Raw genomic sequence first — 20,579 nt, 5'->3', positions numbered from 1 at the left:
TGATAGGCTTTGGGACTTTCTGCAATTAGGCTTCTGAAATATATTCTCAAAGATAATTATTTTCAATGCACTATAAGGGAAAAGATGTGATGATCTCGAAGGAACTAGCAAAATATAATAATGTATTTTAAAAATTAACTATTTTATTCATATGATATAATATTATTATTAGATAGTAGGCTATATATACCATTATATACTTATTATATTATTGATATTATAAAACTGCCTCGCATTTGGTATCAAAGAAATGCCCAGAAGTCAGTCTGTCTTCTTCAGGAAACACCATGACTTCAGAAGCATAATTCTCCTAATTCTTCACTTGAAATATAGGGCAATAATCACGCCACGTCTTGAAAATCGAGGCTAATGTGAGCGCGTGGAGTTCCCCTGATATGTTGCATGCATGGCTGTATGAGAACTATTTTCCAGCGTGACGTAGCGCGTCATCTGACCAATCGCTGTCGAGCTGAGGCTGATATTAAGAGAAAGTTTACAGTGAGTGAGGGTTACACCGTTTTTTCATTCTCACTGACATTTCCGCTCCAAACGGGATTCAAACGTGACAACAATACAGTCTGGACTCATGAGATCGTTTTAATTTTATTCAATCGCAAGGGCTTGAAACTGCAGGATATTGATCAGAAGTCAGAAATATCCCGGTAAGTTCAGATCAAATACTGCATGTTTTCCCCACCGTCCTCAGTAAAGCAAACGCACGGCATTATCTTCATTAGGAAAATACATTTCATTGTGTCTGAAATATTTCATTATGAATGTTTTATTTGAAATATTTATCACAAACCAACTAAATTATACAAATTACATAAATTACAAAATATTTAGTAGCATAAATTTCTAGCGAAATTAGTTCATGGATTTGGAATTTTTATTTGTACTCAATAGAATTGGTATAACTAAATTTCAATCTTAATTAGGCTAATATCTTTAATTTATTACCTTTAGTTTGTGTCAAATTTAGACACAGGCATAAATCTGCTTTTGAAATGGTTATTTTAGTACATTTTCATAACGTGATGAATTACGTCAATTCATTCGCGCAGATACAGCGCGTTACTTCAAAATTATTTTTTTATTACATCAAAAGCACTTTTCCCCTTTTAAAAACAGTTCTAGGAATGATACGCAAATTAACATTATAATTAAGTAAAACATTTTTTTCAAAACTTTTTTTTTTTTTTTTTTGTCACAGCAATTAGAATAAATTTGTTTACTAAACATTCTTCTTCCTAATAATAATAATAATAATAATAATAATAATATGGGTGGTGCTTTTTCTATTATTATTTAATGTTAAACAATACATTTTTGTTATTATTCTAAAATAATAAACACCAATAAAAGAAAGTAAACAATATAAATAACATAAATAACTATTAAAAAGATCAACCAAAAATGATTTATAAAATAATCTGTCAGCCCGTTTCTGTTTATCGATACACTCTTTTGTTCGTGTTCTCCTGAAGTATGACGTCAGTCCCATTCCCTCCTCCCTCGTTCCCCTTTTCTAAAAAGTTTTCTACAGAAGACACAGTGACCACTTTGCCCAAGAGCGAAACAGCCACGAGATTAGGGATTACTTTTCACGACTTTGTATTAGCAGTTACTAATCCCAATCGGGCTAATTGCTTTGCGTGTAAAATTGCTATCTGCAGGGTTCGTGTGATGTCGCTGGGTTTGTATGGCCTGGAGGGCGATGATGCCCCCTGAATTAGACCACATCCTAAATACACCTCATTAACAGAGGATTTACAACTTATCTAAATGAGAAATCAACAGCCAGGGCACAATTACTAAGCTTTTTAGGCCATTCTTTTTTGTCACTGACTATTTGGAACTGGGTTTTTTGCAGCTTTATAATAAAGTTTAAATTAAAATTAATATATTTGAAGGTGCATTATAGAGACTAACACAGATAAGAAGAGCTCATCTATGGAAATATTTGCAGCAGTAAGAGAGAAACTCTGCAAGGCCATACAGAGACAGTGCTGTTCATTATCCGTTTTCATAAGGCCTCTTTTTATTATTATTATTATTTTTATTTTTTTTTACAGTGTCATTTGTCTCCTTCAGTGGTTCTCAAGCGCTCTCATTCACCTCTTAGATAGTTTACTGATGAACTTTGACTTTTTCCCATCTTTGCATACCTCGGGAAAAGTGAATGCAATGGCTTTCGTATCTTTTAAATCCCATTAGTTCTTGTACAAACCGGCTCCCATAGACTCGGGAGTCGAGCTACGACTTATATATATATATATATATATATATATATATATATATGCACTGCATTTTATTTTAGTTATGAAGTAGTTTTCAGTGTGTGCGTGTATTTTATATATAGGCCTATATATATATATATATTATATATATATATATATATACATACACAACAGTACTTAGCAATTATATCAAAGTTACCTAGTATTGTATCAAAGTTTGAGACACGCAGCGCGCGCGCACACACACACACACACACACACACACACACACTACAGCGATACAGACAGACTTTGGGAAATATGGTTGGAGCTAGCAGTTAAATTAGCAAAAATTCAAAGCCTAATTTTCACTATCTTGCTTGAGCTACAATAAATTTACCTCAGGGACCAGTAATTTCCGCATGATTATTTTTTTTATTTGCACTTTAAAATCACACACCACCACTGCTGCTGCAAACAGAATGTAAACAGATGTCATCACTATTTGCGACTCCGATGAACAAGCTGTAAAATTAGTGAACAGTGAACAATTTAAGGGGGGGAAAAAACTCCGGCCACGTGGACACGGAGGTAACCTCCACGCGCAGATACGGTGCAAAAGCGCGTGAGTGTCAACAAAAGCACGTGGAGAGTGTTTGCGTTTGTTTTAGCCAGTTGCACCAGGGACCATTTGCAAGTGCACTTAATGCACAGAGCAAACAGGTTCTCCTTTTGAATTCGCAGCTGTCAACAGGTTGCTTTCTTTTATCAGTGTCATGGAGGGCCACATCTCTCAGGACTTAAAAGCTCCATGCAGCAAACAATTATATTCAGCAAAAACAGATTTTCGTGCTTAACACTTCACAACAGTGTCCATACACATATTAGATATGCTCAAATAATTCAGCAGACCTTCTAGAGTAACATTAATGTAAAAGCAATTTCTTTTAAATGAAATATAATTTGCATTATGCAATCCACTCTATACTGTAAAATGTTACTTCTCACAAATTTCGGGCCAAACTAATATGAAAAAGACACTAAAATGCATTTTGTGAGTGAGCTCAAGTGCCCAGTGGTGAGATTTAAGCAGTGCAATCCTACCCCATTGCATAAAGCAATATTGAGTGAGATTGAGAGGGGGCGCTCGGCATTTGCATGCGCGGACTGATTAGTTGGTTCAAAAGTGGCCTGTTTTCTGTTCTGTGATGGCAGAGGGTCAGTGCTTCTCTAATGGGCCAGTAAAGAGCTGCAACCGGGAACAGACAGACTAAAGACATCAGTACTATCACCAATCAGCATAGGTGTGTGTGTCTCTCTCTCTCTCTCTCGAGCGCGCGCGCTCTCTCTCTCCCTACATGCGCCTTCACTTTCTCTCTCTCTCTCACTCACTCACTCACTACACATGCGAGCACACACACACTCTCAGTCCCTGAGCAGTCCTGACATCTCCGCTCACTGTCAATCTGTGTCTCCTTCGCAGGGAATTTCCTTCCAGATAGAGGGACGCTGGAAAAACATATATTTTGAGAAGAAATTACTATCGGAGAGCCATTGTTTATTTCCAAGTTTCAGTGTTTTGCTCGGAAGGGCTCAGGCGGGGGAGCAGAATGCCTCAAAAAGGTGAGTGCGCATGCTAAAACTAAAAGTTAGTTGTTCGTGTGATGCAGCATTTTATTGGAATTATCCACTAGCTATTATTTATTATTGACATTAAGATTATTAGCCTAGTAATAATGGTGTTGCCCAAGTCATAAAAATATAAACGTGCTCGTTGTGTTAATAATTTAGCTGTAAAACTAAATTAGCCTATACGAAATAAAGCTGTATTTTTTCGGTCTACTTTTTATGCAGAAAACCGCTTCTGTTTGTGGATAATAAATATTTATCTGTGAGAGGAAAGAGTTTGGAGTCACATTAGGCCTGAACAGTGTTTTTTCGGAGCACGGGAATGCACTGACCCGTTGAGGAAAGGTGTCAGTTTGATTCATCAGCCTGAATCTCGCGAGGACCTGCTTGTTTATTATTCTGTACATTGTAGGAATATTTATATTTAACGTTTTTGTAATTGTAAATAAAGTACAGATAATAAAGTTCAATATTTTTTTAATCAAATGCACTGTCAAGACTTTCCACTTAATGTATACTAGCCTAAAAGTGTTGCACAAATTAAATTTAGTAAAAAAAAATTATTAAGCAAATAATTACATTTAAAAACCGTTTATTGTAGCATCCAGCAAATATTCCCCATGCAGGCCTACTCTAGTGGCATTAGGACGCTCATAAACACTCACTAAATAAATGTAGCTCCAAAAACACAAAGGTTTCCCCATCGAAGGCAGTATAAGATGATTAGGGCATGTTAATGTCAGATCCTTCAAAACTTCCCACTGCGCTTTTGTACACGTACAGATGCGCGTCTGCATGAGAATGATGTTTATGGAGAACACAGTTTCCTGAATAAGCATGTTTAATTAAAGCAATTGTAGTTAAGGATTACACAAACGAAAGAAATGCAGATGAGATCCTAGTTAACCTCATAAACAACAACAACAGCCTGTATACGACGTTAGATAAATCATTAACGGGAACACGCAGAGTCGCGATGCGCGTACACAAAACAATTAACATTTCTGTGATTAAGAGCGATTAAGGGTTTTAATCATCGCATTAGGCTTTAAAGGTGTTTCGGATTTACCTTCGGGTTGTAGTTTCCATTTGACGTAACTTTTTTTTATTATTATTATTAATATTTTTTAAAGATCCGGCACTAAAATATTCACATTTATGAAGGCATATTACAGCTGGCAACATCTTGACACATTATATATATATATATATATATATATATATATATATATATATAAATTTAAATACAAATGTTTGAATTACATTATATTAATTTTAGGCCTACTTGTTTATGGGAAATTATAAAATGAAAATAAAAGAGTTGAAAGGTTAAAAACAACAACAAAAAATATTTAGAATATAGAAGACACAAATCCACAAAATGTTTTAGAAAACAAAAAAGAACTTTAGAACGCTTAAATACAAAAGTTTAGAATGTTCAAATATAAATGTTCTGATATGGTAAAGTTGATACATTTAAATGTTAAACGAACACTTCCAGCAGCTCTAGCTCTTCGATCTTGGGAAGCGCGCGAATGGAAACGGGCACACCGGTTTTGTTATTTCAGCGTCGGGAGAGAAAATGAAACGAAAGACTTTCCTTCCCTGGGCCCCTTTTTAGCAATGTCGCTGAATAGATCCTTTATTGCAATTGTTTTTTTCCCCCAATTGAGCACCCTACTGGGCTGTTGCATCCTTTTACAACCCCTAACAACCCACACCCGTTACACAAACACCAGATATTTATAACGCGAAATTACTTTTCTATTTCCCCAAAGCTCACAAACAGAAACACGCATTGGGGTTCGGGCACCGGGGTCATGGCCGTCAGGAAAGTGACAGTGGATGTGTGTGTGTGTGTGTGTGTGTGGATGGTCGTCTGGGGGGCAGGGTGCCCTCGGCTCTTTGTATTCGGGCAAGTATTGGTAGGTTTGGTGGGAGGTTGTGTTGCTAGTTGCAGAGGCCGAGTTGTGCTGGCTGGGTTTGGGTATAGAAGGTAAAAGAGGCGCATTGTTGAGCTCCAGCAGGCTTTGTTAGGATCCTCTCACCCCCTCCGGTTCTCACTTTTCAGAGCACTGATGCGAAGTAGACAGCGTGTGTCACTGTACACTTTTGACGGGAAGATCTAAAGAGGAAGGTTGAACATATTTTACAGACCACCAAGAAATTGAGATGCATATTTAACAGCACAAATTCTTCTATTTTATGTGCGCAGGTGCTGCTAAAAACTATATGACTAAAAACGAGCCATTCGAACTAATATTACTCTTTTGCTCTATCCTATAGGAATGATCTAAATAGTCAGACGCAAATGAAGGGCTAAATTTTTAAACGGACAGTCAACTCTGTTACCAGGCAAGTTTTTAAAGCTGAAATTCCCTTAGAAGGGATTATTCCCAAATATATTATGCGCTGAGACCGTTAACGCAACGCCGCAACTGCTGCAAAACTGCAATAAAAACAAAAACAAAACTGGATTTCACGACTAACCCTGTTTATTTTCTTTGTCATAAATAGAATACCATAACCAACCCACGTGGGAATCAGGAGTGGCGTCCATGATGCAAAACAGTAAGTGCAATTCTTATTAAGCCACTCATGACTGCATTGCATTTCTGATGGGAAATTATATTTATATTTTATCCCCCCCCGCACAGAAAAGTTTTCTATTATTTCATGTTGAGATTTAAAAGAAAAGGCATATGAATACATATATGTCGAGCATAAATAAATGCATGGCTGATGGGGGAGGAGATGTTTATTTCTGCTTGAGTTGGTAACAAATAAATGCAGCTCTGGCTCGATTATTTAATGCAGAGGATTTGCCAACTTCCACAGAGGACTTGACAGTCCCGAAACAGCGAATGCATGTTTAAAAAAAATAGTTTGATGATTCCAGGATTTTCTGTGCTTGCTTGAGGGGGAAAAACATGAGTTATGTTAGTTTGAAAACGGCAAAGCGTCACTTAGATCTTGCATTTGTCTCTTGCTGTAGGATCAGAGGTCTGACATACGATAAATGCTTGAATTAGCTCGTCGTGATTACGTAATGCAATCATATATTGTTCTATGTAATTCATGATATAATTTATGATTGCACTTGTTTTTATGGCCTCGGACCAAGCTGAATAAATGATGTTTTGAAGAGTTATGCCCTACTTTTCTGTGTGCGAATCTATTGGATTTCTTCGTTTGGATTGACGCACCTGTATATGGGTCAAATACGATAAAGGGGTTTCAAGCATCAAAACAATAAGTGTAACACAGCTTTGAATTGTAGTTGTTTTTCAGCACATCAGAATGGGTCCTGTTTAATTTGTTTGCTTTTTTTCTGAGCAAAAATTAAATATCATACATTTTTACCATGATTTACAGAAGACATGTCGTTCAGTGTAACAATCTTGTCAGGGATATTTACAACAAAAAATCTATTTTGGGCCTTATTAAAGACTAATTACTTGTAATTTTACATTTTTAAACTTTGCCACTCAAGTTTTGCCCATTTGTCAGCAAGAATTTTTTACTCATTTAAAATACAATAAAATGTAGTTATTCTGTTACATATTTTAATACGTACAGGTCAGAATAAGTATGTTGTTTCAATTTTGACAAATATAAGTGTTTCACTCTAAAAAATGCTGGGTTAAAAACAACCCAAGTTGGGTTGAAAATAGGCAAACCCAGTGATTGAGTTTTTTTTTAACCCAGCAGTTGGGTTAAATGTTAAATGTTTTATTTAACCCAACTATTGTTCAAAAATTACTATATGTCTGGCTTAAAATGAACAGGTTGGAAATTAAAAATTAGACATTATTACTAGACGCAACAATAAAAATCAAAAGGTGAACATTTATTAATAAGCAATTTAATAGATGTTTATTGTTTAATTATAATTCATTAAATGTATTAATAAATGTTCATTTATTAAACATATTAATAAATGTTAATTTCCAACATACTTTGGGTTCATTTTAAGCAAGCTATACGGTAATTTTTAAACAATAGTTGAGGTAAATAAAACTACCCAACAGGTTGGGCAAACATTTAACCCAATTGCTGGGTTTGTCCATTTTCAACCCAGCTTGGGTTGTTTTTAACCCAGCATACACTGAATGACAATGGAACATTATTTCAACCACATTTTGACATTTTATTCTCCCAAAACTTATTTGAAACCTTAAAAGTAGACATTTTACTTGCATTTAATGTGCTTTCTATGTATATAAAATCACTTTTTTTTTGTAAATTTCTATTGATGCGGACATCTAAATATCTTTGACCCATTTTGTCCTAATTTTTATCAAGATAAATTGAGAAATTCGACAATTTTGTTTAAAAAAAACAAAAACAATTTGGCCTGGAGATTTAGGACTGATGTTTAAAATTCACGACATATGTTTTCCCCATTAGTAGGGGAGCAATAAAATACAAGTCTCATTACGACTGCCACAATCCTACACCGTGGGGAATTATATGATTATTAAGACTTAACCTTTGAACTGTGAAATGACAGGCCGGGTCATGTTTCTGTGTGATGGTGACATCAATCAAATGCCTTCATTTGATAAACACCCACGCCTCCTTACGTTCAAGAGTCTATTAAATCCAACTAATCCAGGAATTATTGAAGACAGAGAGGATGACAGTGGATTATTCCACCGGATTTGAAGAGATTACCACACGTTTGTTGTGCGGTATCAGTGCTTAAAAGAATCAGGTTCATTAAAATGAGTTGGATTTAAAATACCCTTACTTTAACTTTTCCCACTGTAAATTTGAAATTTAGACACTTGAATTTATCTCCAGCAGATGTGGGGTTTGTTACAAACAGTACAACACAAAAAAAGAAGCTTTGTCAGATTTAATATGTTTGGGAGCACGCACGCCCCTGTCCTCGTAGCTCGAAATAAACCGAAGCCTCCCTTGAAGGCAACAAGAGCAGAATCCGATTTTGTCTGCTATCCAAATGCGGACAGAAAGGGTCGTTTTATCATGCTACTATTTGTCGTGACGATGCGTTTTTCAAAAGCAGAGCGGTGTCATATAAAGTGACAGTCCTGCCACAAGTACTTCAGCTGATCTTTTCAATGAGCCTTCCATGCATGATCCGAGGCGACCTCCGCCTATTTCCAGAAATTAAGCTCAAACTTGACGTGCAGCTAGCTTTATTCTAAAGACAAATGTCAGGGAGGCTCATCATATTTTCCCCCCTCTTCTTCTTCTACTTCTATATTTGGAGCTTATTTATTGCTTAGGAGCTCAGGCTCCTGCAGTCAGACGAGAGAGGAGCAGAGAGCTAGAGCACACACGCGCTCCGGGGAGGCTTTTCGTAGGGATTCGCCTGCGTTTTTGTGCTCGCTTTGTATTGACTTTTCATTGGACTTTCATCAAAAGTACCGGTATGCGCTTTTCATATTCTTCTGAGACAGTGCTCATCTAACATCGAATTATTTTACACATTGTTGGACTGCTGCCGTGTGCTTTGCGATAATTGGTCTGTTTCTGTTGTTCCTCAATGGTGACGTGTGCTTATTTATTAGGGATTTGTTGCTGGTCTGGTGTGAATGAGAGTTTCCAAACACTGACGCACGGTTCTCTTGAGGACAGTTTGATTATGACGATTTCAGTTCACTTGAACGGAGAGGTCGGTTCATCAGTCGATTCTGTGTGCTGATTGATTCGAGTCCAGTGCATGACATTCCTCTGTTGATTTGCTGGGTAGTGAGCATTCAAAAAATAAGTATAAAGTTTCCTTTGCTGTTGTGCATTTAAATATTTGATGTGCACAGTTATTGATCACACTGACAGTGCAATGCAAAAACTCAGCCTTTTTTCCTCTCTAATCCGACTCGGTTTGTCTGATCAAAGAAACGCTCCAGGACTCTGGACAATGGGACACCCATTGAGGGACTTTTTTCGAGGGGAAAGACGAGCCAATTTGTTATGTCTCCATGTGCCACAGGTCACAGCGGCGTCAACCAGCTCGGCGGGGTGTTTGTGAACGGCAGACCGTTACCGGACTCCACCAGACAGAAGATCGTCGAACTCGCTCATAGTGGAGCGCGACCCTGCGACATCTCCAGGATTTTGCAGGTGACCCTGAAGCCCATTTTCTACATCCGGGTGCTAGTGGAATAATTACATAGTCATATCATGGTCCGTGTTACAAATAGTACAGCTAAATGACAACAATATCAATATAATACGAACCGTATTCAAGATACTAACCCTCAGTAAACAAGCAAACACTAATGTAAAGTGTGACCCTAATTACTTTTAAGCGTAAATGAGATCATCCTAGCAATTTTAAGGCATATTTTCTGTGTTCATAGACCCATGATGATGCAAAAGTCCAACTGGACAATAAGAACGTAAGCGTATAATTGTTTGAAGTACATTACTTTATTTCAATTTAGTCTTAAATAATGTATGTGAATTGTGTATATTGCTGTCCATTCAGGTGTCGAACGGGTGTGTGAGCAAGATTCTGGGGAGATATTATGAGACCGGCTCCATCCGACCACGAGCCATCGGAGGAAGCAAGCCGAGAGTAGCGACGCCTGAAGTGGTCGGCAAAATAGCACAGTACAAGAGGGAGTGTCCCTCTATCTTTGCCTGGGAAATTCGGGACAGACTGCTGTCTGAGGGGGTGTGCACCAACGATAACATACCCAGCGTAAGTGCCAGTAATGATTCATTTGCATCATTTGAACGTCATTGAGAGCTTCTTACGTCAATAAATGAAATCATGCGGTCACTGCATTTCTTAATGGATAAGTAAGAATGCATATAATGCAAAAAAAAAATTATCCATATTGCAAAAACGAACAGGTATAAATATAAATGGCATTTATGGACAGAGCTATAGTGGAACTGAATGAAATAAAATGGCTGATACAAACAGTACTTGACTGACTGGCTTCTTTATGCCTTTCAGGTGTCGTCGATAAATCGAGTCCTACGCAACCTGGCTAGCGAAAAGCAACAGATGGGTGCAGATGGCATGTACGACAAGCTGAGAATGCTCAACGGGCAGACCGGCACGTGGGGGACGCGCCCGGGATGGTACCCTGGTACGTCTGTGCCAGGACAACCAAATCAAGGTGAGACAGTCGAAAAGCAATAAGAGCATCACTGTCATGAGAAAAATGATAATAACGACAACAACAACATAAAGGCATAGCAGGAACAAAACAACTGCAGAAAAAATAATAAAATAAAAATATTAATAATATTAAAAGATTTTTAAATATTTTAATAATGTATTTATAATAAAAAATAATATTATTAATGATTTTATTATCACATTTTCATGCTATAATATTCATACTGAATTTATACTAAAATATACAAATATAATCAAGTATACTATATATTGAATTATTTAAAAATAATAAATTAATAAAGTAGATAATGCATATATTGCACATTATTATTTTTTAACAACGTAAATACTGTAGTCAACAACAACAAAACAACTGCAGTAAAAAAATTATAAAATAAAAATAATAATAATATTAAAAGATTTTTAAATATTTTAAGTTTATTTATCATAAAAAATACTATTAATCTTTTTATCATCCCATTTTCCATGCTATAATATTCATACTGAATTTATATTAAAATATATAATATAATAAAGTATACTATATATTAAATTATTATTTAAAAATACTAAATTAATAAAGAATATGGTACATAATGCATATATTGTACATTATTAATTTTTAATGATGTAATTACTGTAGTCACAAACAAAACAACTGCAGCAAAAAAATAAATAAAAATTAATTAATAATATTAAAAGATTTTAAAATATTTTAATTATTTGTAATAATAAAAATAATAATATTAATCTTTTTATTATCACATTTTCATACTATAATATTCATACTGGATTTATATTAAAATATACAATATAATAAAGTATACTATATATTAAATTATTATTTAAAGATAATTAATAAAGTATATGGTACATAATGCATATATTGTACATTATTATTTTTAACAACGTAAACACTGTAGTCACCAACATCAAAACAACTGCAGCAAAAATAATAAAATAAAAATAATATTAATTAATAATATTAAAAGATTAATAATATTAATCTTTTTTATTATCCCATTTTCATGTTATATTCATACTGAATTTATAATAAAGTACACTATATATTAAATTATTATTTTAAAATAAATAAATAAATAAAGTAGATAATGCATATATTGTACATTATTATTTTATTATGAATTCATAGTATTCATAGTATTGAAAAGTATTTAAATTATGTAGGAAATCTCTCTCAGTCATTAGGTCTATATGTCAATCCATCTGGAGACGCATTAGATTATTATACAGGATCTAGAATTGCGTGCCACTGACATGCTTGGATGAGAAAAGGCCACTCATTAATTGAGGAGTTAATCGCTCACTTCAATACGGCTTCTGTCTGGGTCTTGGATCTGCGTGACTAGGAACAGAGTTTTCGGCGGAGGTGTCCATGCAGTACCACCTGCCCCCTCCCCCTGCTAGTGCCCTCCACATCATTTGCGCCCCATGGGGAGTGAGAGAAAAGCACTGTGCGTCCCGGGACAAAAGATGTTTCTGTCACATGCAAGAATTTGTGACAGGCACAGCTCTGTCTCTCTGTAATTGCTCATTAGAGGTTGTTGTTTTTTTGAGGGAGAGAAAGAACATGTACAGGCTTTTGGTCAGAGGAGACAATGATAAAAAGTTGAGTTGATGAATCGTTAGTTTCTAATCAGGTTGACGAATCCTTCACAGTAACACTATCTGAGAGCATTCATGTTAAACGAGAAAAATGCAAGCGATTGAATGTGTGATGTGTTGCTTAAAGGGACAATTCACCCATAAAATGAAAATATTAGAGAGATTCTGGTCAGATCGCAGAGACTTTTCCCAACTCATCCTAACCAAGCAAGCAAAGGTCTTTCAATGGTCATCATCATCTCCTGTTGAACGTATATAAATCCTAACTGGCGTTTAACAGGCCTGGCCTGGGGTTCTTTGATTAATGACAGTGGTGTGTAGAGGTTAACATACTGAACTGAAAGGTCTGTTGACTAGATCCTTGTGTTATACAATGCTGAGCACTGCACGCCTCTTTTTGTTGTTCCTTTCCAATTGTGCCCTCGGGAGAATTTGAGCCTGGCAGCCCATCTCTGTCTGCACAGTTTAATGGTTCCCCTCATTCTTCTGCTGGTATTGTGTCATTGAGAAAAGCAGCTCTCTATTCAAGTGTTGGTGGTCACCTCAATAGGTCCCTGGACACCCATACGGTGAATAGCACTAAGAATCCCTATACATTATATGTGCAGTGTATGAAAACATCCAAGGGAACCTGAGGATGATTCAATGCGCTTCTTTTGGGACTTTGTTACGGAACTATGGAGATAATGCTGACGACTCTTGCCTCGAATCTTTGGGGTGTATTCACACCATATGCTAATTTTCCATCTGAAATTAGTCTGAAATATTTATATTATATTATGTAGTATTATATAATATATTATTATATTAAATTATAAAATACAAAACATTTTTTTATTAATTATTTTATTTATTTATATTATATATTTTTAATCAATTTATTTATATTTTGTATGCATTAAAATACATATACACACATACATTTATATATATATATATATATATATATATAGTGTGTGTGTGTGTGTGTGTATATAATATAATGATTTGAATGCATACAAAATAACTAATAAAATAAATAATAATGAAATTATTTTGTATTTTAAAGTTATTTTGTATTTTATAATATAATATAAATAATGTTTTTGTTATTTTGTATTTTATATTATATAAAATACAAAATAACAAAATAATTTTATTATTTATTTTATTAGTCATATTTTGTATGCTTTCATATATATATATATATATATATATATATATATATATATATAATGATTTGAATGCATACAAAATATAAATGTATTACATTACAAAAAGAAATAAATAAAATAGTTAGCGAATTTATAATACTTTGTCAATTATTCACATGCAACTCTAATTGACTAAAACTAATTAAAAATTGTTTTCGGTAATCGAAATAAAGCTGAAATAAAATAAAATGAATAAAAAACTCAAACTTATACTTTGATACGGAATATTGCCTTGGCAACTAACTTTAATAGATATGTTTAAGATGAAGTACTAAAATTACTAAAAATTAAAATGGAAATAAAAAAATAAGGCTATACTGTAATGGGCGGAGTCTAAATGTAAGATGTTGAATGTGATGAGCATGATGAGAGGTATCAGGTGAACTAAGTTTAATTTTTCTAGAATAAAGAGTTATAACCATTTGAAAAGTGAATTTTTGAACTGGTGGTGGCGCTATAGAGTTGGTCCTAGAGACTCCAAAATTGGTCAGATTACTATTCATTACCATCACTACAAGTGTGCCAAATTTCTTCATTTTCCTTCTTACGGTTCATAGGGCTGCAATAGACTCCCAGTGGGGAAAAATAACATGCAACTCAAGGTAATGGAAAAAGTGGATTGCGTGATCTTTCTACAATTTTTCACCTTTTTTTTCTGCAGATGGTTGCCAGCAACAGGACAATAGTGGCGAGAACACTAACTCCATCAGCTCAAATGGCGAGGACTCAGATGAGACTCAAATGCGGCTGCAATTGAAAAGAAAGCTGCAAAGAAACCGAACGTCGTTCACTCAGGAGCAGATCGAAGCCCTGGAAAAAGGTATGCATCAAGAGTAAGCATCAACAACACACGTCTCACACGTCAAGCTGAGGTTCAAACTGAGTAACATTTGTTTTCACATCGGTTTTAGAGTTTGAAAGAACCCACTATCCAGATGTTTTCGCAAGAGAAAGACTTGCAGCAAAAATTGACCTTCCGGAAGCTAGAATACAGGTGAGAATATGGTAACAGTTCAATTTTGATACCATACCATCTAATGCATGTTCACTATTACTATTGTTTACATCTATGCTGACCTTCTCTGTGTCTGCAGGTATGGTTCTCAAACAGAAGAGCGAAATGGAGGAGGGAAGAGAAGCTGAGGAACCAGCGACGACAAGCCAGCAATTCCTCCAGTCACATTCCCATCAGCAGCAGTTTCAACACGAGCGTCTACCAGGCAATCCCACAACCCACCACTCCTGGTAAATAGCATACATCAACCTAAATTCTTGAGGATTGGATATGCAGATTTTCAATGCAAACACAGCTGGATTTTAAATGGAATCAATGCTTAGTTCTCTCATGAAACTCTAGATGGCACAGGCTCATGGGTCCTTAACGCAAGCTGATGATATTTACAGTGTTAACTACATTTAAATGGAACGAACATTTAAAACTATTAAAAACATTGATGTTTAGTGAAATAAAGATAAAATATAAATATTAGTTACAGGTACACTATGTAATTTTTAGCACTTAAACAAAACTATGAATTTTGCGGAAGAACATTGTTTTGGTTGTGCTTTGGCTCTGCATGACGGTGAGGATGAATATGGTTATCCTACTGCTCATAAAACATTCACTACTAGACTTAAGAGATATAACCAGTTTAGATGGAAAGGATATCAAGCTGACTAGCTGAAGATGTTACTGGAGCTAGTAGTGTTGTCAAAAGTACTCATTTCGGTACCAAAATTAAAAAAATGTGACGATATCAGCGTTTCCCCCTAGTATTTTTAACGCTGTTGAGTGGATTCTTAAACACCTCTGATTGGCCATTGTGTTCATGTGCTCAACAGATATGTCTCTGATTGTCTATTGCGTTAACATGATCAACAGATATGTCTGTGATTGGCTATTGCGTTCACATGCTCAACAGATATGTCTGTGATTGGCTACTGTGTAAGCGCTTGGTGAAGAGCGTCACACAGATTACTATTTACAACATGTTTTTATCATTGTTGCCAACCACAGACATATCTGTTGAGCATGTGAACACAATGGCCAATCAGAGGTGTTTAAGAATCCGATTAACAGTGCTCAAAATGCTAGGGGGAAATGCTGCCATCGTCACATTTTTAACATTTCAGTACCGTCTTGGTACCGAAGTTGGTACTTTTGACAACACTAGTAGCTATACCCTTTAATAGACACGGTACTTCTTTGAAAATAAATTCCAGCACAGCGCTACAACAACCATAATGAAATGCCCCTTTGCAATAGATGATGCTTTACAATGAACTCTGTCAAAAAGCTACATATGGCAGTTTATCTGTTCAATAAAACACCTTACTCGTGTGCTGAGTAATAAAAACATCACTTTTACAACATTTCAAATCCCTCAGTTTTTGCCACCTCCGAAAAGCTAAGTCAATGTTGATTCTTGTTTTATTACAAGATCAGTCACCTCCGTTCGGCCTTTTTTTTTTTTTTTAAATGGTTAATCCCGAAGGTTGAAGATTTTCAACCTTTCTTGCTCGTTGTGCCCACTTAACTATGCCACTCCCTCACCAGACAGCTGAGCGACTTCTCTGTATTTACGTATATGACAAGACGCGCACAGGCGAGTGACAGATGTACGCAATTTCCCGCCAAAACCACCCCGCTATTAATACTTATAATTAGGCTTACCATAATGAATCAGGTGAAGACAAAAACACGTTTTGGAAGAAGAATTAATGATGTTGTTAATTTTGAACAAAACACAGTTACATAGTGTACCTTCAAAAAATTCCAACTAAATGAAAATTAGAAATAAGTTTATGTTGAAGCACTAAAAATTATTAACTGGAAATAAATAAAAACAAAAAACGAAATAAACCTTAACAGCAATATAAAAAAAATAAAATAAAAAAATAAAATAAAAAAAACTAATAAAATGACAAAAGCACATAATGAAATGACTAAAATCTTTTTACCATTTTTCTTTACCAGTGTCCTTCACAACAGGGTCAATGCTGGGCCGCTCAGACACGGCTCTGACCAACTCGTACACGGGTTTGCCTCCGATGCCCAGCTTCACGATGGCCAACAACCTGCCTATGCAAGTGAGTAACATCACAAACACTTGTTTCCTCCTCTACCCTTGATAACTGGATTAATGTGTTGTGTGTGATGCTTCCTTAAGTGTCTCCCATTCCATCACCCAAGTCAAACTATACTGACACGTTTAACTCAAACTCCTCTGTGTTATAGAAACTACAGTTGTGCCTGTAGGTATAACTAAAGCTATATTTATATACATATATTCTTGTTTTTTATAGCCAAGCCAGACATCTTCCTATTCCTGCATGCTGCCCACCAGTCCGTCCGTGAATGGGCGAAGCTACGACACATACACACCCCCTCATATGCAGGCACACATGAACAGCCAAACAATGGCAACTTCTGGTACCACCTCAACAGGTAGGCAGAATAAGTTCATTGTGCGATTAACAAACTCACCCTTGATCAAATAGTGCATTTATGCTACTGTTCAAAAGTTTGGGGTCAGTAAGGTTTTTGGTTTTGAAGAAAATGAGTACTTTTATTCAGCATTAAATTGATCAAAAGTGACAGTAAAGACATTTATAATCAGGGCTTGACATTAACACCCGCCAAATGCGGGTGGATTTCAGCAGTGGTGTGTAATGCAGTCACTCCTACTAGCCACTTAATTTTGGTTGAGTTGAATTTTATATATAATATATACATTTTTCAATTGTAGTCTTTTAAAATGGCATCTGAAATAATAAACTAAGTGCAATGTAGTGTGCCAATAATCATTTTCCGCAGGATAGACACACGATACCAGCAGCTCTTTCTCTCTCTCTCATCTCTCCGACAGCGAGTCGACACACAAACCCTCCTCCGCTCACTCACTCGTTTAATTTGCTCCGGATAAATATTGTTGGTGTTACAGGGCTTGAATTTCGCCATGGAATTGTGCATAATTTTACTCATTCCAGCAGATTTTGTGCCCACACCCAAAGCCTCCTTTCAGTAATAAATTAAGTCATTTTTTCGCTGCTTATTGCACTTAAACAGTCAAATACACACAAAATAATGTCTTGGCGAGTATTCACGTAAACACAGTCAGTTATGTTTTAAGTGAACGTAAACAGTTAAGAAAGAAAATGCATGTGTAACAGTATACTGGATCAGTGCGTCAGGTCTTAAAGTGACAGCAGGTATATTAGGTATATTATAACTGCTGCCAAATTATGAGATAATATTAGAAATATCTATATTGCAATTTTCCCCCATGGTATCGATGTCAAAATTGGCTAGTGGCTAGTAACTTTGGAAAACCACTAGCCACAGTGATTAATGTCAAGCCCCTTTTATAATGTTACAAAACATTTCTATTTCAAATAAATGCTGTTCTTTTGTCAAGGAATCCTAACATAAATCATGGTTTCCACTAAAATATAAAGCAGCACAACTGTTTTTAACATTGATAATAATCAGAAATGTTTCTTAAACATCAAATCAGCATATTAGAATGATTTCTGAAGGATCAGATGACACTGAAGACTGGAGTAATTCAGCTTTGATCACAGGAATAAATTACATTTTACAATATATTACAATAGAAAACAGTTAATTAAAATTGTAATATTTCAAAATATTACTGTTTTTACAGTATTTTTGATCAAATAAATGCAGCCTTGGTGAGCATAAGAGACATAAAACATAAAAAAACAAAAACATTTGAACGGTAGCGTATATGTATACACTTATTTACCAATTTGTTCACATTTGTGTATGTATTTCCTGATTGTTCCATTTAATTTTAAATGCATGGTTTTATATATCGAAAATTGTCTTTCTTTGTTCCTCACCCATTTTATGTAACATTACTGAGCATTAACACTTTAAAAACCACACACACATCCTTTTCAATGTCTAGTTTTAATTTCATTACTTCTTTAATCATCACATTTGTTTAAAATATGATAATGCTTAGTGGACAGCACAGGTTCTTACATAACACCAAAGTTTGAAAAGGAACGTGTTTTTGACCTATATTTGACCTTTCTCTATTTACAGGACTCATCTCTCCTGGAGTGTCTGTCCCTGTCCAAGTTCCCGGAACTGAGCCAGACATGTCTCAGTACTGGTCAAGATTACAGTAAAGAAAAGAGTTACTTCGCCCTTTGACTTCCACACAGAGACTAAGAGAGAACCTGGACCTCTGCAGCAGTATTTTCACAAACACACAGACAGACACACACAGACAAACACGGGGACGAGGCGACGTGTGGTCTCTTCATGGTCTGAAAACTTTGCGGCACTACCTTTAAGAGGAAAAACTGACACTAGAGAGACTTTAATGGAACAAAACGCAACAAACCTCTGCTACATCCACATTTTTTTTGTTGTATTTGTACATTTATATGTAAAGAGGAAAAGACAATTCAACAGCCAAAAGATATGTTGGTCTCGCATCCATTTGAAATGGTGGAGAACGACATATTGGGACTGTTTTCTGCTGCGCTAATATCAGGATTACGGATCAGACTTCATACAGGCCCATATCAAACCAGCGAAGCAGAAACATACCAAGAGGAGACGCCCACTAGAGTTATCGGCTATAAGGACGAAGCTCAAATCAACCCACAACGGCTTCAGTTGACGACATACTATTGTACCTACAAAAGGAACAACAGCCATTATGTAAATTACTGAGTACTTTATAATTATGTATGAGGGTTGGGAGATGAGTAGACTGATTCTGAGGTTGTTTGCGCTTGATAATTTATTGGGAAGTTATCGTACGGTAGACTTTGGCATCAAACTAACAGTCATCCATTCTGCTACAGTCCAATTGTAAGTATTTGTTTTCCCTAGAAATTTCCTCTCGGAATTATCGCGGAACATAAATATATTCTTATTTGTATTGCCCCGAGAAAAATCTTTAATTGTTTTATACAGATTTTCATGCATCGTTAAAAAAAAGAAAAAAGAAAAGGAAAAACATTTCTTTAGGTCAGGTACAAGTTGTCTATTAGGTATAGTTGTATTATAGTGTCCTACGGTCAAATAATTTTGTGAGACTAGAAATATTTAATTCCAATAATTATGATTAAAAACGCTTGACAGAGTTTTTTTTTTAAAAAAACGTAAGTGTTTGGCAGTTGTTTACAAGTACATATCAGACTTAAACCATTGTTGATTGTAAAAACAGACCAAAGCCTTTGTATTTCATCTATTACACAACAATCTTAATCTTCTCTCTCTTTTTTTTTTTAATCGTTAGTCTTGTGTTGCTACATTTTGTAAAGGAAAAAAAAGTCGTTTTACATTCTAGTACACTGGCTTCGAGTATATTCGACTGCGGCTTAATCACGCAGTCATTTATTTATGATCGACAACCATTTGTGGTTTTAAAAACATCTCTTGAATTCTGCGTTTTTGTTGTGTACCTGAAACATGAACACTTGTAATGGTTTTTTGTGTCAGAGCAATGCTTTGGAAAACGAAAGGTCTACCCTGTCTTGCAGATATTTCAATTTAACTTTATTTAAAAGCTTTCTAAATGTATTTTGTGAAAACTATTAAAACATTTTGTACAGTATCCGTTTCTTTCTCTGTGAATATAACCGACTCCTAATGAAAACGAGGCATCGTTTTCAAAAGTATTGTTTATAATTGAAAACATGACCACAAACTACCCATTTAAAGACACATCGGCATGTCAAAACCTCTCTCTTCTCTCCACATACCTCATAACCACCAAAGAGCTCGTGAACAAAGGCACCAGCCGACTCCACACAACTCAG

The 20,579-nt window shown here is 35.4% G+C and overlaps 1 protein-coding gene across 5 annotated transcripts; it reads left to right on the top strand.

The window, feature by feature from the left end:
• The first annotated feature begins 492 nt into the window (after positions 1–492).
• Positions 493–20,374, top strand: pax6b (paired box 6b). Of its 5 annotated transcripts, none has more exons than XM_051900613.1 (13): positions 496–662; positions 3,703–3,842; positions 6,366–6,419; positions 9,811–9,941; positions 10,181–10,219; positions 10,309–10,524; positions 10,786–10,951; positions 14,434–14,592; positions 14,684–14,766; positions 14,867–15,017; positions 16,750–16,862; positions 17,079–17,220; positions 18,847–20,374. In XM_051900613.1, exons 2-13 carry the CDS (start codon positions 3,830–3,832, stop codon positions 18,930–18,932), a joined length of 1,353 nt encoding a protein of 450 aa, XP_051756573.1. In that variant the 5' UTR covers positions 496–662; positions 3,703–3,829; the 3' UTR covers positions 18,933–20,374. The 5 variants fall into 5 exon arrangements, with proteins under 5 accessions (XP_051756577.1, XP_051756578.1, XP_051756573.1 ...); XM_051900615.1 differs by lacking the exon at positions 496–662 and adding an exon at positions 6,135–6,203 and having other exon boundaries at positions 3,705–3,842; XM_051900617.1 differs by lacking the exon at positions 17,079–17,220 and having other exon boundaries at positions 493–662.
• The last annotated feature ends 205 nt before the right edge of the window (positions 20,375–20,579 follow it).

This window comes from Ctenopharyngodon idella, chromosome 7 (assembly GCF_019924925.1).
Source record: "Ctenopharyngodon idella isolate HZGC_01 chromosome 7, HZGC01, whole genome shotgun sequence".
Taxonomy (NCBI): Eukaryota; Metazoa; Chordata; class Actinopteri; order Cypriniformes; family Xenocyprididae; genus Ctenopharyngodon; species Ctenopharyngodon idella.
The sequence above is the reverse complement of the archived record's forward strand: the minus strand, read 5'-3'. Positions and strand labels throughout refer to the sequence as shown.

What these genes read in the sequence shown, in the direction of transcription:
- pax6b (XM_051900613.1), top strand. An exon ending in CCAACGATAACATACCCAGC is followed by an intron (nt 10,525 to 10,785) that starts GTAAGTGCCAGT and finishes TATGCCTTTCAG; the next exon opens with GTGTCGTCGATAAATCGAGT. An exon ending in TTCCGGAAGCTAGAATACAG is followed by an intron (nt 14,767 to 14,866) that starts GTGAGAATATGG and finishes CTGTGTCTGCAG; the next exon opens with GTATGGTTCTCAAACAGAAG.